This window comes from Diadema antillarum, unplaced genomic scaffold (genome assembly GCF_040938485.1).
Source record: "Diadema antillarum isolate AM-2024a unplaced genomic scaffold, OU_Dant_1.0 seq00000807_RagTag, whole genome shotgun sequence".
Classification (NCBI taxonomy): Eukaryota; Metazoa; Echinodermata; class Echinoidea; order Diadematoida; family Diadematidae; genus Diadema; species Diadema antillarum.
In genome coordinates this window covers 369,936-396,370 of record NW_027271688.1, presented here as the reverse complement: position 1 = coordinate 396,370, position 26,435 = coordinate 369,936, and the positions used below count along the sequence as shown (strand labels likewise).

The 26,435-nt window shown below is 39.0% G+C and overlaps 1 protein-coding gene across 1 annotated transcript; it reads left to right on the top strand.

The window, feature by feature from the left end:
- The first annotated feature begins 3,198 nt into the window (after positions 1-3,198).
- Positions 3,199-25,289, top strand: LOC139739560 (solute carrier family 15 member 4-like). The gene is made up of 9 exons (XM_071650164.1): positions 3,199-3,417; positions 8,617-9,000; positions 10,842-11,052; positions 18,262-18,431; positions 19,222-19,439; positions 20,047-20,233; positions 20,833-21,033; positions 22,720-22,851; positions 24,910-25,289. The coding sequence occupies exons 2-9, from the start codon at positions 8,667-8,669 to the stop codon at positions 25,152-25,154; spliced, it is 1,698 nt and encodes a 565-aa protein (XP_071506265.1). The 5' UTR covers positions 3,199-3,417; positions 8,617-8,666; the 3' UTR covers positions 25,155-25,289.
- The last annotated feature ends 1,146 nt before the right edge of the window (positions 25,290-26,435 follow it).

The window sequence follows — 26,435 nt, the reverse complement described above, 5'->3', positions numbered from 1 at the left end:
AAGGAAGTTTGATTGATTGTAAGCTTATGACAGCAGCAGCACAATACAGGAAGTAGTGTAATGAACATTGACACACTCCTTTGATCCATCCTCCCTCTGCCTACCCGCGCCCGGCCCGGCCCGGCCCGGCCGCGCCCAGCCCCGCTCCGCTACCCCGCGGGCCCGCATGATATCTGCACAACCCGTGTGTCGGGCGTGTGAAGCAGAGCCCGCGCGCGTTGACCATCTATTTGATTTGCCGTAAGCGTGAATCGAATAGCCCAGAGCAGTAACAAAAGGTCAAATGCAAGGGGCATAAATGATTCACAAAAAACTGTAGGATGAACAGAAACCACAGATAATTGTCAGAAATGTCCTAAATGATGTCAAAAAGACTATCACATTTCACAGAAAATTGCAACTTAAGATATGAAAAAGTCAAGAAAATGTGTTGAAATCTGATGCTAATTACGATCCTATCTGTGCGTCCCATGGGACCGACTCATGCATGATAGCGACACATGGTTGATATATCGCGCATTGTGAAGTGAATGTCCAGCTAGGAACGTTCTGATTTTTTGTGAGAGATTGCGTATGTGTTGCTCCTTTGGATTTTAGTTTTAATATGTTTGATAACCACTCTGAACTTTTTTTAATGACGTCAGATATTGAGTCATCATCTTCCGATAGTGAGTACTAGTAGTTTCGAACGGAGACCGAATCGAAGTATTTTTAATGTAAATGGTGAAGTGAGCCCTCTCTCGACGGATTGCACAATGGCCGCGCTCTCCGTACGGTGATGAAGCGCCTATGACGACCCCACATACGTGCTCCTCACGATCTTAAAATTTCTCTTGCTTATATACTCTTAATGCGGACGTCGCAGGAAACACTACGCGGAGGTAGCTACGGTATGCGCTAAGCGCTGAACTTGTACACTCCGTAGATTTTGTGCTAGTTTGACTTCACAAATATCTTATTATCTTGACAAATATCACTTTCCATAATAAAAAATCTGCATCTTTATAAATTGTGAGTTATTTATCAAATGACCAGATACATAAGATAAACCACATTTCTCTAATATTGACCAGAATCGACAAAATAGCAGCAATTTTTACACACGAGGGATCCAAATCACACGCTGACGTGGCTACGTCATAACAGCGATGCGAAGCCAAAGCTCGCATTCAAACTTGCATCAATTTGCGAGTTAGCTTCCGAAGAATAATAAAATTCATTTCTATCACCAAAAGCTAATTCATATATCAGTAATTACAACTTATTTTTCTCAGATATGGTGAATTTAGGGAATTTTGGATATGAATTAAAATAAATGGCCAAAGTATCGATGATAACGAACGAGGGAAGGTCTACAACCCTGAATGAACACTACGCGGTACGCGCATCTATCGGCAATGTTTTGGATCCTTCGTAAGAACTTAACATCGTCTTCAAAACTCCATATTCCTTCATATTTCTGACAACATGGGGTAAGTTACCACTCAAATATTCGCTACACATACTAAATCCTTCAATTATTAAAATATTCCTGGCCGTCAGTTCATAACAAAACGGGATTCCCTGCATTCTTCAATGCCTTATAGAATGTATGAAGTTGCTAAATGCAATGTGCATTGACCGTTTCTATACTTATAACACGTATCCAAGCAAAACAATTCAGCTAAGGATAGGTCATTAATGCCGTATCTTCGATATTGGAATACCGACCAATGACTAAATTTCAGATTTCTATTCTCAGATCAGTTTTGCTATGAGTTATATGCTTGTCGTGACTAACGCAACTGTAGTGACTTCTATGACAATTCATAGCCAAAGCATAAACTTCTAGCGACTTTATAATTCATCTTACATTTTGAAGCAGTGAGAGCAGAGAAGAGGTGGAGAGTGAAGAAAAGAAAGTAGACATAGCAACAGGCGGAAGGATATAGAGTGAGAGAATAGGTGAAAAGATAGAATAAGGCACTGCTTCGTAACTGATGAAAGAAATGTAAGAAAAGACATTTTTATACGAGAAAGTTACTAACAGAGGACCGTAACGAGGTTGGCTCGTTACAATATCATTACTTTCAACACGGTTAATTCCCCTCTTCATACCTCCATATCTTTATCAATGGTTTCAATCAGTTGCCTAGGGTTCCTATGTCTACTGTTTATAAAGTGCCTCATACAGTCAGGGAGGTCTCTCTCACACCTCCCTGATACAGTGATCCTCTTGCGTGAGGCCATGCAGATGTACAATAAATAAGACAGAGTAACACCACGCCCCCTTTCCTACCTGTGCATTCCGCGGCATTTAGCATCTTTGTAATGCAGGGCGCCGGCGGGACGTCCCCCCCCCCCATGACTTACTAGTATACATAGGAATACATCTAGAGTAATCAATCACTCCCCCCTCCCTTCCCCCTTCCCCCCCCCCCCCCACACACTTTTTTTTCTTACCCCGGAAGCATGTGGCACCAAAAGAAGAAGAAGAAGAAGAAGAAAGAAAAAAACAGCTATAGGGCTTAGATCTAGAGTGCGGGTAAGGCCCTTTTTAAGGCGTTTTTGTTTTGTTTTGTTTTGTTTTGTTTTTTCCTATTGCTTTTTAGATGATGAAACCCGGAAGTGGCACCAGAACTGGGCTGGCCGTTGGACCGTATGTACTGAATACGGTATGTACTGAGTACTTATACATAATTGTTTTGAATACTTTTGAATATCATCATGTGGGGTTTTCTACTATGCAAAACGGGGGGGGGGGGGGGGGGGGGCTTCGTTGCAAGTAGTGCTCAGTCATCAGGCAAAGTACGATCTACCTTGTGCATACATACGATACTACATCACATGACTGGCGTAAATGAAACAAAGGTCTAGGGCAATTACCCCCTGGGCAATTACCCCGGGCCCTTCCCCTGGCCCTAATCCTAATCCTAATCCTGAACCTAATCCTAACCCTAACCCAAACTCCTAACACTAAACCTAACCCTAACCCTAATCTTAACTCTAACCTTACCACTAACCAGTATTTAGCCGGGGGGTAATTGCCCTCTGGGGGTAATTGCCCGGATACGGAAACAAAGAGTTTGTTTTGGCCTAGCCGGCCTCAGCTACTAGTAGTGTCGAATGATATATGCTTGCCGCGCCGACGAGCGAGCTCTCTTATCCAACATAAAAGCATCGGTGGTAACATGGGTCACTCCACATTTCATCTACCTAGTCAGCTACGACATAAAGAGGTTCAGTGATCAACTCTCCTTTTGAAATCGCTATCACATCACAAATTGTGTGAATACTACGTAACCTTTTACTAGACAGATAGTTTTTGTTTTCGTTGGGTACCCCGGCCGAGCGCACGATGAGACGGCTTGTGTGAGTTCCTGTGAAAAGCTGAACACGGTCTCCGACCATCTAGATCAAACAAGAAGAGATCCGAGGGTACGAATAACTTTGTGGTTTCTAACCGTAAGAATCAGTAAGGAATGCTGTAATGTACTACTAGGGTTTTCACCCACTGTTGCATGTTGGTTCTGTGTGTTTTTTGTTGTTTGGGGTGGTGGGTGTAGAGCTGTCACTGCTTATAGGGAATCCACCCGGCTTGGGGAACACGCTGAAATGAATGTGCGGGCTTCGCTCAACTCAGACCGCCGCACAGTGGGCCAGAGAGATACCAAAGTGCGCCAAAAGTCACTTTGGGCACCTGGGATTTTTTAATTTTTGACATGCGCCCTTGAGAGGCAATACTTTGAGGAATTTATCATTGAAATATTTAAATCAGGTATGTACATTAAAGGGGTATATTTCCTACCTGAAGTAGCAAAATACAATATTTTAAGAGTTTCAAAGCAAATTGTAACCTCTTTAATAAATAAGTAATGTCAACATGTAGTTTTTGAGATATCAACCTGTAATTTCTCCCACATATTTCTCAGAATTCATTTTACGTTATGAATGCCATAAAAATGCAAAGAAACTTAATGTTCATGAATATTTTACGCTAAATATCCTGGAAAAGAGGCTAATTATTTGTCTTTTTAATATACCCTAATGAAAAGTTTAGATTGCCACGGATTTCCAACTAAATTCTATTACCACCACATTCCTTGATGTCTCGGCTTTAAGCTGATACCAGATTTGGCTGCCACCTTTTGCCACTTTTTGTGTTAGAGCCGATTTTCCGCGACACATTACGTCTATTTTGGACCTTGCAGCCACTCAGGAATGCTGTTATATCATACGGGGCCGCATGAGGGCGGCATTTTTGTAAAATTTATTATTTTTTTCTCGCACGTTAAAGGCACAGAAACATGAATTACACTGAAAAAGAGGCAAACAGATTGTATAGGGCTAGTCTGGCACCTAAAAGACCCCTCCTCAGACGATAAAAGAGTACATAATTGCACATAGCCGAGGCCATATAGCCTATTGTTCATAATTGTCATAGCCACTACTGTAAACATAGCTATTTCCACTGCGTTACATACTGTGTGGACACCTAAATACTTCGATCCTACTCTTGACATATGCAGATAGAACGTTATACACCAAAACACAGAGATTTTATTATCATCGATTACTCGTTGGAAACAAAGTCTATTGCTTTCCGGCCGCTCAGCAAAGTGTATAGGATCGCAGTTTGTGAATCCGATTGCAGGTGATTGTCAGACATTGCTCGCGTGATCCTCATCGGACGATCTTGCCTCATCGGATCATGCCTGATATGTCTGACATTGACCTGATAGGCGACCAATACAAGTCGGATTCATCAGACTGTGCTCCCATACACTTTATGGGTTGTCGGAAGCAAAAAAAAAAAAAAAAAAAAAAAAAAAAAAAAAAAAAAAAATCTTTGCTTCCGACGACTGATGAGAAAAAAAAAAATCATTGTGGAACGTGGATGAATTAATAATTTCATATGATAGTGATTCCGATGAATTTTTCATCCAAAAAAGAAAAAGCTTTTCCAAGTAAACTTTTATACACAGCAGATTCATTCTTGGCTGCTAAATCATAACCTTTCATTTTCCTGATTACTGACTTCACAATTTGTTATTTTTCCAGTAAAATTAGACAAAATGGTTTTTGCGCTTGTAATCATGAATTGATATGGCATAGGCCTAAGGTTATAATTATGAAGTAGAGAGATAAGAACTATATCGGAGATTGATTTTATATCGCACATTTTATTTTATGTCCTGCTAGAATAAAGTGAATAAATTCACCCAAAAGTACAGCGTTCATAAATCATAAACTTATTTTGTAACTAGTTTACATGGACAACAGTATCATTTTGCAGTACGTGTGTAATATGGAACTTTCAGCATAAATTCGATTCTTTTAACGAAACCCGAATGTTTACACACTTTCTGTGACATGTAAGCATCGTGTATTCAATGGTAGTATATAAGCAGTGTCAGTGAATGTGAAAAGATAAATATTAATCTTTAAAGAAAAAAATAACAGCCTAGGATTTGCATTGCTTTACTCGTCATTTACACAGATTTTTGGTAGCCAATGAAAAAACAGCATCACAGTGACGTCATATGAGTTTGAAATTATGTTCAATCAATTCTACGCCCCAAATTACCCCTAGACACCAAATTTGGATAAAAAGAAACCACGGAATATAATTTTGGCGCACTTTGAGCTCATTCTGGCCCACTGTGCGCCGTCGCACGGGCATCGCTATCGGTCAGTCGTTTGAACCGGCGTGCAAGGCAGGCCCGCAGGCGGGTTTGCAACACACTGGATTGCTAAAGAAATCTGCTTACCCCACCAGCCAGACAGATGAGGCATTCATTGTTACTTAACTGTTGCCAGTTGGTTCTTGCGGAATTCGATTCTATCGTCCTGTAATAAACTATAGTTTATGGCAGTTGATGCCAAGATTGAAGATCATGGTCTTCGATCATTTGTCAAATTGTGAAAGGAAAGCTGGAAAAGCAGGACAGTCACAGCATACATATTGTGATTATATAACAAAATTTATAATTCATAATAATGTACACCTGTAGACAATGTAGTGTATATAAGATAATGGCCCAGATCATGTCTTCAGGACAGCAGAATGCTCTGCATGTGCTTTTTCTTCTTATAATATAGTTGTGGACATGCAATTATGTAATGTATGTCATGATGTGGCATGCATGTTAGCCTTATGAGAGAGAGTCTAGACACTTAGTTTTTGCAAAGCTTTTCAGCAGCATCTAGAAATCTAAACTTTACAGTCATATTGTAAATATTGGACTTAAATTTACACAGTTGTGAAGTTAGAAAGTCCAATGAATGTACTTGATGTACTGCACCTCAGTCCAATAGGAAGGCTGACCGCATCATAAGTGATGCAATATAGGAACTAGGAGAATTACTAGTAGTTGATCTCAATTCACTGAAAACTACAATGTAGCTTTGATAAAGGGTACTGGTACACATTATCTGAACCAAGAAAGAAAGTACTCCGATCTAGGAGGGTGTAGTCGATCTTAAGAAGTATACACATGCAGCGTACTTTAAAATTATGGTCATGCTGTTGTATGTGCCTTCATTGTCTGTCTTAAACTTCCTAAAGTTGAAAATTACAGAGGTGCAGTCATTGTTTATAAATACTAACTATACACAGCCCTGTCGCTATACACAAGTGTAAGTATTGATTTACACTTGTGTACAGCGACAGGGCTGTGTATAGTTATGTTTATACAAAATGAAATAAGTGACAATGGAAGTTTCCTGTTAACATTATCATTGATAACAATTTGAGATGGATGCTGACAGGTTGATAAAACTGAACAGGGAAACCAGTGGCATACCAATTACCATGAATCTTGAATTTGAAAGTTATGCAGTGACTCTTGCATTAACACTTCTGCTACTACTAGTAGTAACAATAGTGTTAATAGTGATGATGATGATGATAATTATAATATATATGATAATAATAATAATAATAATAATAGTAATAATAATAATAATAATAATAATAATAATAACAACAGAAGAAGAAGGAGGAGGAGGAGGAGGAGGAAGAGGAGGAGGTCTTCTTTATCCAGGGTAGCCTCTTCTGTGTTGCCACTGCTCTACTAAAGGGCCCTGCCATTATTATTACTGTAGCATTGTCGGGTACCCATTTATACACCTGGGTTGAGAGAAACATAATTGTGGGTAAAATCATCTTCTCCAAGGATATAGGCACTGAGCGGGAATCAAACTCGGGTACTCTGATTGGGAGTAGGAAGTCTAATATCCACTATGCCACAGCACACCCAAGTACGATGTACGCATGTACATTGTACGTGTAGATTAAAGGACAAGTTCACCTTCATAAATGAGGATTGAGTGAATGCAGCAATAATAGAACACATCAGTGAAAGTTTGAGGAAAATTGGACAATTCATTCAAAAGTTATGAATTGCTAAAGTTTCTGCACAGTCACTGCTGGATGAGAAGACTACTACAGTGTATGATGTCACGTGGACAAGGATGTCACGTGAACAAGGATACAAGGAAAATATAAAGAGAATTCCACAAAATTCAATTTTTTGAAAAAGTTGCACATATCTTCAACTCGCTTTTGACATGTGTTAAGGGTAATATCATTCCCCCTGCCTTTTGAAAGAGGCAGGTCAAGTGCTCTATTATTATGCTAGAAAAGTGAAAATATGTTGATTTTTCTTCATACTTTGCTTAAATCATTCTATGCACATGACATCACAAGCAGTAGTAGTCTTACTCATCTAGTGATGGTGACACTGAAACTTAGAATATTCATAACGTTTGAATGGATTGTCCAATTTTCCTCAAACTTTCCCTGATGTGTTCTACTGATATTTCTGCATTCTCTCAATCCATATATGTATATGAAGGTGGACTTGTCCTGTTATGGTCTGCCGAAATGTCCATCTACATATGTGACCATGCAGTCAAAACCAAAAGTAGAACCAAAAGTAGGCCACTATGAATTTCCACTTTTCTGCATAGTTTAAAAGAGTCAGCTTTAAAATGGTCAATATAACATGTTAGAATTGGACCATTCTAACCCATTTAAAATGTGATTGAAATGAGAGAGAGTTGGGAGGTGCAGTTTCATTGAGAGGAGAGAAAAGGGGATTAAAAATTACGGTCACTCGGGCGTGCTGGGTAGGAGTATCAATTAAAATATGTTTTCTTTCCCAGTGAATGCAGCGTCTGTCTGAAAAGATAATAAAAAGTCCAGAAAAACTGTAAATGTAGTATCTTGATTTCGTTCTTTGTTCTAAGCAGCCAAATTTTGACAGAAGGTGGAGAGAAGAGTACTCTCACAGGTAAAACAAACTTTAAAAATTTGCGTCGGTCAACCCATATGACTGTCCATGTACAGAGAATCCTAATCTATGACTTTTTGCAGATTTTGAGCTGGGAGGTCACATATTTATAAAACAAAATATATTTATAACAGAGAGAGAGGTTGCTGTAAAGACAACCAGCTGTTTAACTAAGAGTTAGAGTTTGGAGAAACCTTCAGTGAAGTTCAACACATGATATGGAAAATACGTAGGAGAAAGAGTTTGATGATCATGAAGTCATAAAAATTCACTTGAGACTCTCTTTTTTCGTAAGTGATGGTTTGCCACCCTTTATTCATTGTGTCTTTTGTAATCACAGGACTTTGTGAGAGGAATTGAAGAACACTGCATGCATTGGGATAAGCAGTGATGTCAGGAGAGCCGTGCCCCAATGGCGACCTTGAGGAACCGGTCCCCAGGACGGGAGGGTCCTCTCCCAGTTTCTTTCGGAGCGGCAAAGCCCGCGTGGTGCTCTGCATCCTCTTCTGTGAGCTGTGTGAGCGGCTGACCTACTACAGCATCATCGGCAACCTCGTGATCTACTGCACCAATGAGCTGGGCTACACCAGCGCCAACGCCGCTGTCATCGTTGGCGCATTCTCCGGGACGTCGTATTTCGTGCCCATATTCGGGGGCTGGATCGCAGACGCAGTCGCAGGGAAATACAACACCATCTATGGCAGTCTGCTCATATACTTTATAGGTATAGGATCATGCCAGTGAACTCCTCGCCCAGTTGCAATTCTTTGCCACTGCTATCCTGTTTCCCCCCCCCCCCCCCCAAAAAAAAAAAAAATACAATGGAACCCTCCGCAACAATAACTTTAAAAATTGTGAATCAATCCAAATACAATTTCAGGGTATGACACTATAACTTATTACGCACATCTTACAGAAAACCCCATCAGATTTGCTTCGATGGTCAAAGAGAAATTATGATTTTTTTTGTAGAGCATGTCAGGAATCCCTTGCCTCCAAGTTCTGTCCATTGTGTTCACACATTAATATGCAGTTCAAAGAGCATCCAAGTTCTAAACGTGGAAGAATCAGACTCATGACATGCTTTGCAACAATCCACATTTCTCTGTGACCACTTAACCAAATTGAATGGGGTTTTCTTCAAAATATAGGTAAGATGTTATATTTTTAGACCCTAATATAGCATTCAGACAGTTTCATCATATCAGAAGTTACAATGCGAAAATCCAATTGTATTTTTTTTTTTTTTTGGGGGGGGGGGGAGACATACTGTATATGCTATATGTCAAGATAGGGGGCAAAAAAAATTACAACGGGGTCCTCCGCAATGATATCTTTAAAAATAGTGAATCAATCTAAATACAAATTCAGGGTATGAAACTATAACTCATTGCCCACATCTTACAGAAAACCCCATTCGATTTGCTTCAGTGGTCAAAGAGAAATGAGGAATTTTGTAGAGGATGTCGGGAATCTCTTTGCCACTTCCATGAAATGATAAACCACTGTATATTTGAGCATTAGTGAGAAAAATCTCTGTTGGTATACCAGATGATGTCCCTGAGCCGTCAGGGCCACATAATGACAGAGTCAGAAGACAAGTCCAATATAACTATGTTGTCCCAGCTCATATAAAATTTTTGGGAATCCCACTCAGTGTCATTCAATATGAAATAAATGCATGTGATATTATGCAATTTCCTATTAAAAAAAAGAGAGAAATAAATGCTGCCCAAACTCATATACTTTTGGGTATCCCATTCATTGTCCTTCAATGGTATTTCCTGGCAATGTTCAAGTCCATTTCCTTCAGTAATACTTTCTGGTATCCTGCAATGAAATTGTGTCCCAAAGGGGTACATTCGCATTCATTCAAGATGGCAAAGTATTGACACTGTTACTTACACTCTATCATCACTGGCACATTCATTGCACAGAAATAAAGTACTGGATGTCTCAGGGTCTGAGCCTTGATGTGTTTGTTCATAGGTCACGAGGTATTGACATTACCGGTACCACCCTCCAAAAGGATGACTTGTTTGCTCCATAATAAAACCACTGCCAAGTTTTTGCTATAAAAAGCGAGACAGTGTTAATTGCCTGGCATGTGAATGCATACCAACTAGCTACCACACAAACCTGCATTATGTGAAAGAGGAAGAACGGGACCTCGATGCTCATGTCACAAGTTAAGGTTTCACTTTTGTTTCTTGTCTCATCACAGGTACACTATCAACTGACATTGAAAAAATAGTACCCCAATACCAATTAGTGATTAAAGGCCTAATTCTTCTTTTTTTCCCCCAATGTACATTGATGAACTACTTTGATTTATTATATCAGACATAACATAGGAAGAGAGACCATAAAATCTTTCAGATATTGCATGCATATGAACCATATTGGAACTTTCCTGTGGTCATTTTTGTTTTTATTCAATTTCTGTAACATGCATGTATACTCCCGAAGTTAAATTGTGTTGTGTTTGTTCCTCTTTCTATATGCTTTTTAATACTTTTTGTCTGATGTTGAAACATATATTTTCTTTCATTGCTGCTTGTTTAGGTGCTGTGACACTCCCAGTAATTTCCATAGAATTTGCCGAGATTTCAGATGGGGAGGTAGGGCTGTCCAACTCCCAGAAACAGGGCTTCTTCATATTTGCCCTCCTGGCTGTTGCCGTGGGAACAGGAGGCATCAAGTCGAATGTCGGTCCATTCGGCGCCCAGCAGATGAGTGATGCGGGGGAGGAGGCAGTGCAGACGTTCTTCAATTGGTAAATTCACTTCTGATCACTTAATTGGTGATTTCAGTAATAATATTTCTCTTTAATTTTTTGTTGGAGATATGATATATGCCAGAAAGGAGATCATGTGAAATGAAGTGCTGTTTGCCCTGCATGCTAATTTTTGTTGTTGTGTGTATCACACTCTCATGTCATCTGTAAAAAAAAACCACTACCACTGGAAGTACTAATGGAGGCCAAAGTCATTTGTGGCATTTACAATTCATGCAATTTCTGAAAGTAAATATGGCTCATACTTTCATATTCAGATATTCCTTTCCGTAGTGTTGATAGGTTGGTAGATAGCTACAAGGTAGATGGTATTTTTATTGAGGTATTCCTATCTTGCAGTCAAAAGACTAAATTGCCCATGGACTTACATTGTGTAAAAGGCAATTTGGATGCATGCAATGAATCAGTGAGAGATGCTAACAAAGCAAATGTTGATATTACAAAGGAAATGATTCATGCAAGTAATGTGAGTAAAGTGAAATGCGATCATGGTCACACATGTAGTATATAAAGGCAAATATTTAGCGAGTTTATTATTTCCCTTTTTATAATAATTCTGTGAATTGGGTCTTCCAGACAACTTCACGAGTGGTACAATTTGTGATTGTGGGGTAGAGTATTATCAAACACCTTGTTTGTGTATGTGTGTGTGTTAGCATTGCATTCATATCAGGATTAAAATTAATATCTCTGCATGTTCTTAAATTTGCAAAAAGCACATGATGCACGAAATTTGCAAAAATAACAACCGTGCAAAATATACAGTATAGGGATGAACAGCAAAACATCCCTTCACGTGATACACAGAGACACACCCACTCTTCCCTCTCTTCCACTCTTTCACTCCTAATGTCCGCCCCCCCCCCCCCATCCCGTCATAGTGTCTCAACTATGCTAAAAGTTGGCAATGTTTGTAGACACATGATTCTACCGGAAGTGATAAGTTTTTGCCTTCTTTCTCTATCAATTTAAGGTTCTAATGGGTAGTTGTTTTTGTACTCTTAATAGTGACTTCATCCACAAACAAAACTATCATTCACAGTTGGACTACATGGATCTGAACTACATCTGTGCCGTGCCGTATTGCTCTCTTGCTGTTTTGAGATGTTTGGAATGTAGTACTACCTGATTTGGGGGGGAAAAAAGAGCCTTTTTATCTCTGGAAAATTGAACAAAGTCAGCAGATAAAGAGTAACACAGGACTGTAGTGTAGTGAGATCAAGCTAGGCCTTTATGTAAAAAGATACACGGCAATGTACAGGTACTTTAAATCTGCACATCTTGGTCATGTGATTTTTTTACCTCATTTCATTAGTACTGCTATTATGTTGCTTTTTTGCACACCTGTTTTTCCCAATAATCTTCATTTTGATTTTTATTATTTGACAGTGTAAAACATTCATCGTGAATGTATGCAAACAATAAATGCAATCAACAAAAGTTAATTGAAACAAATACTTACACATATACATTGTACATGCACTGTACATACATGCATACACACACCCATGCACATACAAACTTGACTGTGTATCAGGTTCAAGTGAAAAGATATCCATTACAGTGTATGTCATTTTTATTTTTAACTCATCCTTCAAAGTTGCATATTGATTTCTTCACACAGCTTTGATGTAAGGTTTTGACTTTTTTGTTTGTTGCTGTTTTCTTTTACATGGAATGCAAATTAACAGCCTTATGCAAATGATGCTTAAGTTGAGTAACAAAGATTAGGTGGCATTGTGAGGGTGTCTCAGGGATGCCCTATCAAGTTATTCAGATGTGGGATTAAACTGGCAGGGGGCAAGGGGATGGGGATAGAGGTTTACCGTCCATGCATTGTACAAATTGATCTTCTTCCCCCCCCCCCCCAAAAAAAAAAAAAAAAAAAAAAAAAAATAATAATAATAATAATAATAATAATGAAAATATCAAAAAAATGCTGCAGGCAGACTTTGGAAACCATTCTGCAACATGTTCAAGTTTACCTTGATGGATTGAATTATTAATTAATTTGATGTTTATTCCTATGTACATTATCAATAACAAAACAAAACAAAAAATTCCCAAACTGTGACAAAGGAAAACAACTCATGACACTGAGAACCATACAATGGAATTATACAATTGACATAAAGGGCTGGGTCAACTAAAAAAGCAAAGCATGTGTAATGTGGATCCCTTGCAAAACTTGAAAAGTAAATTACAAGGCAGCCAGAGTTTCTCACGACAACAACAACAACAACAACAAAAGATATGAGTAGTTAAGTTTTCTGTTGCAAGTAATACAGTTGCTGAAATTATGAATTTTCTGTTCAAAGAAAAGAAATTGATAAAGAGATAATGAATTAGAAAGAGTAGAGAAGCCAGCAGAGACCTAACACAAACTAAAGTTCAAAGACAAGGAAGTAAAAGACATAAAAGACTAGAGAAGGATCAAATATACTGATCACATTTCAAAAGAATCCCATGGACATTTAGACATAAGTGACCTTGTGACTCAATTAGAATAGAATATGACAAGTGATCACACCATATAATATTTCATGAAAGGCTGCCAAGATGAAGTAAAAGGAAAGTTATTCACAAACAGGATGGTGACCATAAGTACTGATGGATTTATATATGAGACTGCAGTAAAACATATCTAAATTTCTTCTTTTTAGGACCTGAGAGAGGATACATTCTTAGTATCATCTTTAGTTTTAGTGCCTAGAGTTAGATTAACCCGTTGAGGACGAGTCCCGAGTATTCTCGGCATGTATCTATGGGAAATGCGTGTTGTAGCAAAATCAAATCGTCCTCAACGGGTTAAACAAACGAAATGGCAGATTGCTTCATCTGAAGCAGAGCTATCAGAAAAGAAAAGTACTTGTAAAGGTCTAAATGTCTTTGTGATTATGACGTGATGAAATTAGAAGATGATAGTGATGACATCGCCTCATAACTCTCCCATTGACCCATACCTTTGTGGACTGTTTCGACATGACATAAAAAGGCAAATTCACTCAAAAATTTTGTGGCGTGGCAATAACTAACTAACTAACTAACGAACGAATGAATGAACAAACAAACAAACACACAAACAAACTAACTAACTAAGTAAGTAACTAAGTAACTAACTAAGTAACTAACTAACTAACTAACTATTAACTAACTAACTAACTAACTAGCTAATTAACTCTAAATGTGTTTGTGATTATGGTGTGATGAAATTATATACATGTAAGATGATAGTGATGAAATCACCTCATACTGTACATGTAACTCTTCCAGTGGCCTTCACACATGTCTTTGCTAAGTTCACTGTTTTGACATGAAATCAAAAAGGAAAACTGGCATCAACGTCGTGGCAATAACCCAGCATTGCTGACTTAAGTTGTAGGGGCAAGGGTTAAAGTTAAATCTTCAACTGAAAACATCACTGTTATGCACAAACTAAGACGAGAATTGTTACTGAGTTGATAACATCACCACCGTCATCATCACCATATTTGTATATGACCCAGTATTACTATTCACTGAAAACATCTGAGACTGCAGAGCTTCATAATTTTCCCATCGTACAATGTATGTCTGGTCTTGGTTAAAACTCTGCCACTTCATTTGTCTCATTTTACTCTGTTTGTCAAAGTCAATGGGAACATTGATGTGAAATTACACTGCAATCAATCTTGACAGGGATTCATCAGACTTTTATTTTTAGCAAATAATCAGACCTTGTGAATAAGCATTAAAAACTGAAAATCCTAGGTAGTTCAAATACAGTCATTGTCTTCAGTGGTTTCCCATTGTAATGTAAACTTAACTCCAGAGAGTGCTAAATGCCATCAATGTAGAGTTTGAACCTGATAACAGTTTTAGTAGAGTACAAGCAGCTCGTTGTTGTTGCCTACAGATAAAAACAGGCTACTTTGTAGTAAAGTAATGCATATGAAGGCAGGATATGTCAAGACAATGTATAATTCCATGTCTGCCACATTTCATATGCTGTCATGTAAAGTGAAAGAGAGTACCCATCTCTGTGAAAGACACCCATAATGCTTTGCAAGTCAGTACTACTTCCTGTCAGACCTCCAATCATGCCACTAGATCACCAATCATAAAGAACACAAACCCCCCACCCCTCCTGATAGTATTAAAGTTAATTCCCTTCATACAAAATCACTACGAGTTTGATGGGCATTACTTTGATTTTTTGCTTTGTCAGTATAGTCCAAGGAATGACTGTGTAAATATGCAAACATGATTATCATATTTTTATCATGACAAAGCAATCCTATGAATGATTTTCAAAAAAAAAAAAAATTAGGACAAGCTTTGGACTCTTGTTGCAGACCATCTATCGACTAATACTCAAGCATCTCACTTTTGTGAGTATTTTCTGTCGAAAGCACTTAAATAGCGAGGAGAAGCAAAGTGTGCATTACTGACCTTTAAGACCAGGAAGAATTTTGGAAGTGAAATGAACACGAACAGGGTAGTACAATGTATCTTGAAGACTGAGCATCGGTTTGATATCACTGTTTTTCTCTCCTCTTCCTTCCCTTTCTTTGTCTATCATCTGTCACGTGCTATATCTCTCTTTGCCCCTGAGAGAAACTGCAACAACAACATGAAAGAAAACAAGGTTGAAAAGAGTATGAACTTTAATACCAGATGGGCATAGAGCCTAGCGTGGAATTATTCAAGCTCATGAAGTGCTCTTTAAACTTGTTCAAGTTCTATCAAAACTGTTAGTGATTTCGTGTGCTTTGATTTTAACTTCCTCCTTCACTGTTTCTGTATTAGATTTGCTGCTGACAAAGCAGTGAAGTAGCAAAAATGAAATATGATTGCAATATCACATGACCATTAGAAACCAGTGCTTTGCTTTAATTGCCTTTTCTTGACATTCTTTGAAAGAACCTCGTAAACTCTCAGAGTGTGCATGCAATATCTGGACATAAAATTTATTTATTCTCTCCCTGCTATCCGTGCATAAGTTACAGTCTATACAGAGTTTGCTTAATATTTTAATGTGATCCAAAAGGTCAAAGTGCCACATTTCGATCTTTAACCCTGGGAGTCTTGTAGATCATGGCGTCGGTGAAGCCATTGTTTAATTGTTTGATTGAAATCCTTTTGAAATGATCTAGATGGTGAGCATAATCTCTGATGGCATCAGATCCCAGAAACTACAATTGGATGATTTGGTGCCTTTTTTTATCATTTTTGATTGTTAGTGTTTCATTAAGCACAGTGCTAGACAAGTTTTCTGTGATTTTAGTCCTTTGTTGTCTTGTACTTTGACTATTTTTGTTTGTCTGCAGATTTGGCAAACAGATTTTTAATTTTAAACTTAGTTCATATCTTATATTTCTGAAATTGGCAAAGTCGTGAAAATGTCTTTCTTACCTTGAACAGATTTAAAGAATTCATCTAGTTCCATCCCATTTTCATCCAATGTAAAGATATGCTGTGAAATTTAGAGGTGCAAAGTCAATGATGAAAAGATTACAATTTTTGCGGCAAAATGTCCCGAGGATTTGATGTGTTGACCCTGTCATCCTTTTACATGTATGTCCACCACAGGGCTTTTGAAGTATCTGAGAACCCTTCTGTAACTAGATGATAATGCAGTTTGTATACTTGATCACAGTTGTGTTGGGAAATACTGACACATTTGGAACAGCAGTGTAAATACATTGTTCATGTATGTGAATTTACATAATCTGTTATACAAGCAGGATACACAAACTTTGATAATGGAACACCTAGATTGCATCAATCCTGAGTCTTGTTTTCATTTTTTTTTTTTTAAAATCATGAAACTTATGAGTACATTCTCTCACTTGTCAACAATTGATGTTCCGGAGAAAGTAATTAGAGCAGGCCATTTGGAAGTGATAAAGTGCAGGCATGGCAATTCACACTTCCTTTTTGTTTTGTTTCATAATTAACTTGTTAATGATATTGATATAAGTTGCCTTAAAAGAGAATATCCATCAGTGGTCTAAAGATTCTTCATTGTGACTAATTACTTGTTTTAGTTCCTCTGTTCACTTTTCCACAATTTCCTTCTCTTTGTCCTTTTCATTATTGTTTTTTAATGCCTCTGCTTTAAAAGATGCAGGAGTCATTATACATTACTGTACGAGCTGAAATTTTCGCGGTGATTTTATTTTCGCGAATTTCGCGAAGCGAATTGCCTTCTAACCGCGAAAATAACAACACGCGATTAACTAAGTTCACTTAGACCCTCATAACCGCGAAATTAACAACACGCAAAAATGTCCGCCAAGTAGCGATTCACGAAAATATCTGTACGCGAAAATTTCAGCTTGTACAGTACCCAAAAAGATTCTAGAGATCCAATTGGTTGATTGCTCATCTTGTTACATGCTGTTAAAACTACCATTGCATGCTGTCACTGTTGAGTGTGCAACCCATTTGTCGATCAGTTTTGGATATTGCACGCTGACGTCACCCATTTACATGATATAGGCTTCTAATCAGCTCGTAGTTTTTCGCCATTGAATGCTTCTGATGTCACCATGCACATATCTTTAAGGAAGAGAGGTTCGCAGTAATACCATGTGTATATAGTCCTTGAAAAGACTGTTGTTTAATAGAAGAAAATGCTTGGAAGAGGATAGTGAAGGAGGGAAACGACACAGGGAGAGTGTAAATAAGGCAAATAGTGATAGTCGGAGGGCAGTGGTGAGCTGGAAGTTGAGGTTGCAGTAATGGAGAATCTTCATCACTTCTCTCTCTTACCTCCATAATCTTCCAACCTTCTCCTTCCACCTCACCTCCCCCCTTTTTGGTTTTAGAATCTTTCTCCTCCCATTGACTTCCGAACCCTTCACTTGATTCTCACTCCATTCTGTCCCTGTCTCCAATTGTCCCATCTCAATTAATGCCAGATGCTGGTAGCATTGGGAGCCATCCAGTTTAGAGTCTTCAAACTGCATATATGACTTGTAAAAAAAAGTGAGCTTATATTCTCTTTGTGTACAACCTGTGTGTACCTAATATCAATGGCATTCTCCTGTGGTGGTCTTGAAAGGGTTGAAACACTGTTAACCCATTTATTATTTTTTTTTGTTTCTTAATTGTAAGAAGAATAAATGTGGAGGGAAAAAAAAAATCAGACCTCCTTATTGGTACATGGTATCAACACTTTTCCTTTCTTCCTTGCTATATTAGGTTCTACTGGTTCATCAATGTGGGCTCAGGTATTGCGTATTCCCTCGTGGTCTACGTTCAGCAGGAGTACGGATTCGCTCTCGGTTTCACCATACCCGCCATCTCCATTCTCCTCTCGCTGATCATCTTCGTGGCGAGCCGCAGCAGCTACTTCACCCTTCCACCACAAGGTGGAGCCCTTCATCCTTTGGTGACATTTGTATCACCTTCCTGTAGCCATTGTACTGTATAAGTTGCTATTTTCGCGAGGGTTTAATTTTCGCGAACTCATGAATCAGTGTTGGACTGCAAATTTAATAACACGCCAAAGTGTCGCCATGCGTTAGGGTAATAATGAACTTTATATGATGGTATATTGTGTCAATTTGCAAAAACAACATCTTGTGAAAATGTCTGTTATCTCCTCATTCGCGAAAATAATTATCTTTACGTGAAAATAACAGCATATTTGCACTATGGTTTGCCTCTAATTCTTGAGTTTTTGAAGTTGGTACAACTGTAAAGTTTTACAAAAGCCAGTGTTTCATAGTTGGTTTCATAATAGATGTCATAAGACTATACTTTTCTTGACAAGTATCAAGTTCAAGTTGTTGGGGCACATGTACATGTCTTGTGCTATGCAAGTTTTTCCAAACTGCTATTTTGAACACACTGCTTAACCCGTTGAAGATGAGTCCCGAGTATACTCGGGCAATTGCCTATAGGAAATGCGTGTTGAAGCAAAATTAGCCCATCCTCAGCGGGTTAATAATTTCTCAAAATAATGCATGAGATAAGAGAGAAAACATCTGCAAATGTTCCAAGTGTTGGATATTTCTTAGTCATTGATACAAGATATGACATATCCTGTGCAACAATTCAAAAGAAAATTTACCATGCTGCATGAAGGTGAACTACACTGTAGCTGTCATTCTCACAGGCAAGGCATGATGGATATTTACCGCACTTTCGCCCTCACAGGGAGTGTTCTGACCGACGTGATAAAGATCACGCACGAGGGCGCCACACAGTGCAGAAAGCCCGCGCCAGAGGGAGAAGTTCTGGACAGCTGCATTGACCGAGCCAAGGTGTCAAAGGGTGGACATTACGAGGACAGCGATGTGGAGGACGTCAAGAACCTGGGCAGAATCATTCCCATCTTCATTCCCATCATCATCTACTGGACCATATACAGCCAGGTACCAGGAAAGACAAAGATATCACAGACTTTCAAGTGATCCTTTGTTTCCTACTTTTTCCTACTTTTTTTCATTTTTTTCCCTACTCAGTACTTTTCTTTTTTTGTCACTCAAATTTATCCTTCTTTTTCCTACTTTATTTTTATGAAAACTCAGAAAAAATAATTATTATTGTAAGGCTATTTCTAAATTAATGTGTACAGTGGTAGTGAGTATTTAATTATACTTCTAAAACACTGATCAATCAACCTGTGCATATTTGAGCCAATGAATTGCTACTTGTCAATCAGTTGCAAAAAAAAAAAACAAATACAAAAACAAACAAAAACAAAAAAACTCAACACAAGTATTCAGTAATAGTTGCAGACTGTCACTGCTGGAGAGCCTTTTCAGCATGCATGAGGAATAACACAGACTTAGAATGATCAGCCACAAGCCTGCTTAATATCCTATGTGCTCTACCATAGGAAATGCTTGTATACTCATCATTGGTGTCTGTGCGTCAAATTCTGTCATATTATCAATTGAAATTTTATTTTGTTGACTGTTGACCTCACTTTGTACTGTACTCGGGTATACAAACCAAACTACATCCTCTTTCTCACAGATGTCCTCTACATATCTCCTGCAAGCAGAGAGGATGAAGCTCAAATATGGGACGTTTACGCTGCCCGCTGCTGCGCTGAATCTCTTCAACGTCATCATCATCCTCATCCTTATTCCGATTGTGGACCGCTTCATCTACCCCTGCTTTGAGAAGCTTGGCCTGCCGCTTAGCATGCTAAAGAGAATTGGTATGGGCAACCTATGTTTATGTATTCCAGCCTCGTCCAGTACTCCCAGTTGTTGGTCAATAGTACACTTCTTTCCTACTGCTCAACATCGCTTCTTCATCTTCTTCCCCCACTAAACCCTCCCCTTCCTCCCCCCATCCCGATCAAATATACAGATTTTCGGTCCTTTAGTAGTTTCTCCCCCCCCCCCCCCCAAAAAAAAAAAAAAAAAAAAAAAGAAGGAAAAAAATCTCTAAATTATCTGTAGACTAGCTTCAGATGAGTCGATGTCCTCTCTTACCATCACTTGTGCTGAGAATATGAGAAAGACACTTGCTGTTAGGGCAGCAAAACCTAATATATCAAGAATGTCAAGTGTTCAGGACAGTGAAAAACATGGCAGCCTATGGCAGTGTAAGCCTAGATGGCTTCATTTTGGGGGTAAGACACAATTATGATTTGGACGGGACATCACTTAACTGATTATCTGACAATTAAGCCAAACAAGTGTTTTTTACCAAACTTTGAGATACAAGGTCTTGTCACACCACTGAATGCACTGCTGCTTGCTATCTTTTTCTTCTTTGTGTTTTTATTTTGTTTCATCAAACTCTGTCCAGGCATTGGCATGATCTTGGCGACGGGGTCAATGCTGGTTGCAGCGGGCATAGAGTACGTCAGGAAGGACATCATGCGTGAAGGTGGTTGGACGGAGCAAATGGTTGGAGACAAGTGGTACAATGCCTCGGATTTCAGCGTCTTTGCACAGATACCCCAGTACTCTCTGATTGGAGCTAGCGAAGTGTTCACGAGTATCACAGGTAATGCTTCCCACAGGTGTGCTGTACCTGTGGTTGCAGTATGCACTATATATTTAGCGAGGTTTTTTTTTACTAATTCGGACTTTGTGACAATTTCAGGAGTGGTTAAATTCGCGATCATGGAGTACAGTAATGAATGAAGATGTGCATGCGTGCACGTCACATTCATATCGGGATCAGAGTTAACATTTTCACGTGTTTTTATGCCTCTGCCACAAAGTGTTGCCTGAGGCATCATGTTTTCGGGTTGTCTGTCTGTCTGTCCATACGTCCTTCTGTCCATAATCAATTTTGTGGACAGCTTAACTAAAAAACCATTTCTGATATCCTAATGAAACTTGGCGTGTATATGTATGAGGGGATGAAGTTGTGCCTATCAACTTCTGGGTGCATATGCTCAATGTGAGAGGTCAAGGTCAAATTATCAAAACTTCAGTATTTCCCCCCATATCTATGCAATGCCAGAAAGTATTTTCTCTGAAAAGCACTCGTGCAGTGAGTGCCTGTGGAGTTTATCACACATTGGTGTCTTAACTGGCTAACTTATGAAGAGCAAGAGATTATTGAATGGCAAGTGTGGGAAAGTGTCTGGCTGGAAAGCTGACAAAGACTGAAGCTTAAAGGGATTATATAGTTGTGGTTGAGATGGGGGATTCACATCTAAATTTTTGCTAGATGATTAGAAACCACTTATGAAATATGAAAGGCCTTACAATTCAAATAGGAATTCAAAGTTTATTTGATGAAAATCAGATTTAAAGTGGCTGAGATATGTAAAAAGATGTTAAAACATCGTGGTCCTAGTAAAAGATAGGTCCTGCCTTTTATTAGGACATCTTTGTTTTTGGATATCTCAGCCATTTTATCTAATGATAAAAGTGAAACTAGGTAATAGTAAGCAAATAATCAACGTTGGTGAAGGTGATGGGACAAACTATCACTTCCGAGGTGATCTAGATGTAGCTATCTTTCCGAAGCGCAGCTGAGGAAAGATAGCGTACACATTCAGATCGCCAAGGAAGTGATAGTTTGTCTCATTGCCTGAAACTAAAAGTTGATTATTTGCTTTATATTCCACATCTGAAACCGTTTTAGCTGTCTTTAGGTATCCTTAGGGCTTAGGCTACGTGTGCGTGGAGATGACAAAACAATGAATTTGCTGCGCGCACCACGCGGCACTGAAGTGAAAGTGCGTTGCACTGTGTACTATCAAGTGACCTAGTTAAATGATAGTCCACAGTGCAACACACTTTTATTTCGCGCGTACTCATCTCGCGTTAAGACTGTATGGACTGCCAGAGATCAGCAAAACAAACGGCTGTCTTTATAGATGACAAAACAATGAATTTGCTGCACGCACCGCGCTACACTGAAGGGAAAGTGCGTTGCACTGTGTACTATCAAGTGACCTAGTTCTTCTCAGGTGATGTGATCAGTGGATGTGATGGGCAAAACTACGCTTTATCACGTGATCAGCCCTTGACCAATCCTATAGCAAGATTCTTAGTATGTGGAATATGATTGCTGTTATTGATATGCATGAGTGAACATTCATATGCATTATGTATTAATAGTTCTATTTATTCAACCCAATAATTCAGCTCTTGATACTGAAGACATTATATCCAGTTTTAGATTTTTGATTAATTCTCATCATTTTATCAATATCATTATTGGGTGCTACAGGCCTGGAATTTGCCTACTCCCAGGCGCCAGCTTCAATGCAGGGAATAATCATGGGTCTCTTCCTGATGACAACTGGTCTTGGGAGCTACCTGGGATCCCTTCTCATCGTTATTGTCAATGCTGCATCATCCAGTAAGACCCTAGCCTAAGCCTGCTGTGCAGGACTGCTTCTATGATTGATGGAATATCCGTCAATGTGTGTGTGTGTGCGTTTTTGCTCTCATAAATGACTTCAATTAGGGATATTGTCGTGTGTCATTCCAGACGACCAGGGATACATTTCACATCGGGCACATGCCCGTTAAGAGTTCTTGAAATGAATAAAAAAACAACAACAAAAACAGCATCACATATTATGCAAAGGGAAACCAACAAGGAGCCCCTCCCCATCTTTGACCATAACGACAGATGCATCCCTTAGGGGTACAGTAGGGGTAGATAATGCATGTGCCCGTTGTGCATATTTAGGATTTGACTGCAGGCGAATAGTACTTCACATTATTTGATTGGGACATTTCTAAAACGTTTGCACGTATCCTTAATTGTTGTGCGTGCACCAATCGAAGCTTGTTTTTTCACTTTCTATACTTGATTTTGATATTCTTTTTGATGGTTTTCAATTTCAATAAGCCAGTCTATTGGAATATAGAAATACATGTGTTGTAGAAACATATAATGATATATGAACGTTTAACTTGAGAAAACTATCATATCCCCAGTTAGAGCATTTTACAAGAATATGTGTGTGTGTCTGTGCGTGTGTGTGTGTGTGTGTGTGTGTGTGTGTGTGTGTGTGTGTGTGTGTGTGTGAGCGACACTGTGACTACTTGGTGCTGATTGCTGTCTTTGTGCTTGTCCTACCCAGTGAGCTACAAAGAGTCGTCGGCGTCATTGGTTTAGGTTACTTCAGTATGTGTGAGGTAGAATGGGGTCCACTTTGCAGAGCTCTCACCCAGCTGTTTTGATACCTGGTTCAGACATCACCCTTTCACATATGTGACTGTGCATCACAAAACGAACAAAAAGTTGCACGCACTGATTTTTTGTGAGAGCGCAAAATAGGTGAAATAGGTCAACCTAGCCAATCTTGGCTTTTTCATATTTTCTGAAAGAGCAAGTCTTCTTCTACATCATACTAAAGTTTGAGATCATAAAACAAAAAGAAAATTGGGTTATCAGGAGTTTTTCTGGAACACTTTTAGTGGAATAGTGCGATTAGGTGTTTCTCAAAGAGTCTCCTTTTCATTTCTTAAAAACCCTGTCCATGCTCATCACTTTCAGCTCCAATAACTTTAGAAGAGATAACCCTACTGCTTTGAAAGTTGGTATTTATCATCAACAAAATGTGTTAATAAGGCATGCACAGTTTCAGCCTAATCTGTTAATCCCTTCATTGTTGTTGCTCTGGTGGTTATCATCCTGTTATTTGTTCCATTCATTGCATAGCTAGCTCGGCTTGTTAAAGATTAGACGCTTGAATAGACCCTGTCCTTCAGAGCCTCTTTTCTCAGTTCACACTTTTCCAGGGTTTGTACTTTCTTGCCAATATTTAGATAGGTTAGGAGAGTCCATTTGGATTGAGTTATATATCATTTTAAAGCTTAGAGTCTGCTCTTTCAGAATCTGCCCTTAACTAAAGATCTATGTCTGGCGACTTTTGTTCGTTTTGTGGTGCAGGGTCACATATGATCTGTACTGGGTCTTGTCTTTGATACATGGCATGGTAATGCTAAATGTTGGCTCATATATATGGTCTCACTGGACCTCAAGTTAACCCTATAACCCACTCTGTCAAGGCAGAAAGCAGGGGGAATAATAATACCCATAACATATGTCGGTAGCAAGTCGAGGAAACGTGTACTTTTCATAATAAAATGAAACTTTGTGGAATTCTCTTCATATTTTCTTTATATCGTTGTACATACACATCACAAACTGTAGTAGTGCTCTCATTCAGCGATAGCAGCACTGAAACTTTCAAGATTGGCATATTGACCACATGTGCAGATGATACAGTGGAGGTTTAAGATGTCTTGCAATTTGTTTTGGTTTGGTCTGCATTTTTTATTGGTCCAAACATTCTCTCTTCATATAAAAAATGTATTCAAGTTGCCTTTTAACAATAAAACAAAGCAAACGCGACATTTACCCTGAGAGAAATAATTCTGCCGAATCGTTTCTGCCATTCAGATACCTGGCTTCCAGACGAAATCAACAACGGCTACCTGGAGAATTTCTTTTTCCTCCTGGCTGGCCTGATGGTGGTAGATTTCTTCTTCTTCATCGTCATTGCCCACAACTACCGTTATGTAGGAGAAGTGGGTGAGTTGAAGCTGCCAAATGAGGATGAGTACATTTACAACTCAGAGACAGAGACCCTACTCAAAAGGTCTGGATCCGATCCACGTAGAGAGAATGCCTACGAAAAGATTTAAGCATGAAAAACATATATGAGGGAAATATTTGTGACTGTATTTATGATGGGAAAATGCAAACTACTTTTATTTTGTGAAAAAAAAGGAAAATACTATGAGATCTTGTGCAATGCTTCTGATATTACGTTATTTACTCATATTCTTTGTAATTTTATGAAAATCTGCCAGCATTTAAAGCCAAAGATTGATGGCCCAGTGCCAGTAGCATGAGTTGTATTAATCCGTAGTTTGGTACAAGAAGACAATGGAGTGCTTGCAAGTTCACATTTCAGGGGCCAGAGAATGCACTTGCTACATTGCTAGGAGTGAACAGAACTTTGAAATACAAGGATCAGCTTAATGAGGTTGAAGAAGTTTGCCACTGCTTGCTAGCGTGTTATTTTGTATTTATTCATGTATTTTTTGAGAGAGGATCTATGTCTAGTATAGACCGATCTCAGGGCTGCCAACGCTGGAAACTAGTTGAGAGTGAGACTCCCATAGGCCAATGCTATAATTTAGGAGTCAAAATGAGTGAGATCAATAGAAATGCATGCAAATGAAATAAACTTTTAGAGTGAGAAAGGACCAAAATGTGTGAGTCTCACGCTCAATGCGTGAGAGTTGGCAGCCCTGCGATCTGACCTAGCAGAGCGCCGGACATGCGCATGTGCATATGGCATATGCATGATATGTATGTTGACCGGCTCATGCCTGTCGCAATATATATCATGCATTTAGCATTGCTAAACGTGCGCAACTGGGACACCACAATTAATGGCGGGTGTCCTTATGCTACCAATTTTTACAAGAGATGTTAAAGATGATGCAATGAAAGAGACGGATTGATTCATAAATCGGGGTACCACCAATGCACAAAATACCTGCAGGCCAGCTGTGTTTCAGATGCAATTTTGGATGGCTCAGGAGGTTGGATCTGGTCTGGGCTGCATCATGTCATGCTCGCTAGATCAGTGCACGAACAGCATTCATATTTGTGACAGGAATGAGTTGAGGGAGAAGCACCAAACCAGGGCCCCTTTCATAAAATGTTGCTATGAGAGCAACTCTTGCTGGAATGACAATTGTCATGATAATGGCGAGAATCCAGCTTCCTGATTGGCTATTGCTGTGGAAAGTAGCTATTCCAACACAAGTTGCCATCCTAGCATCTTTTATGAAATGGGACCCAGGTCTCATCTTTCATCCAGGGGAATGCATAGATTTCTTTGCTAATCATTCTGTGACCAGCACATTGCAGTGTCGCGGTAATGACCTGTGACTTTAACGGCTGCAAATCAG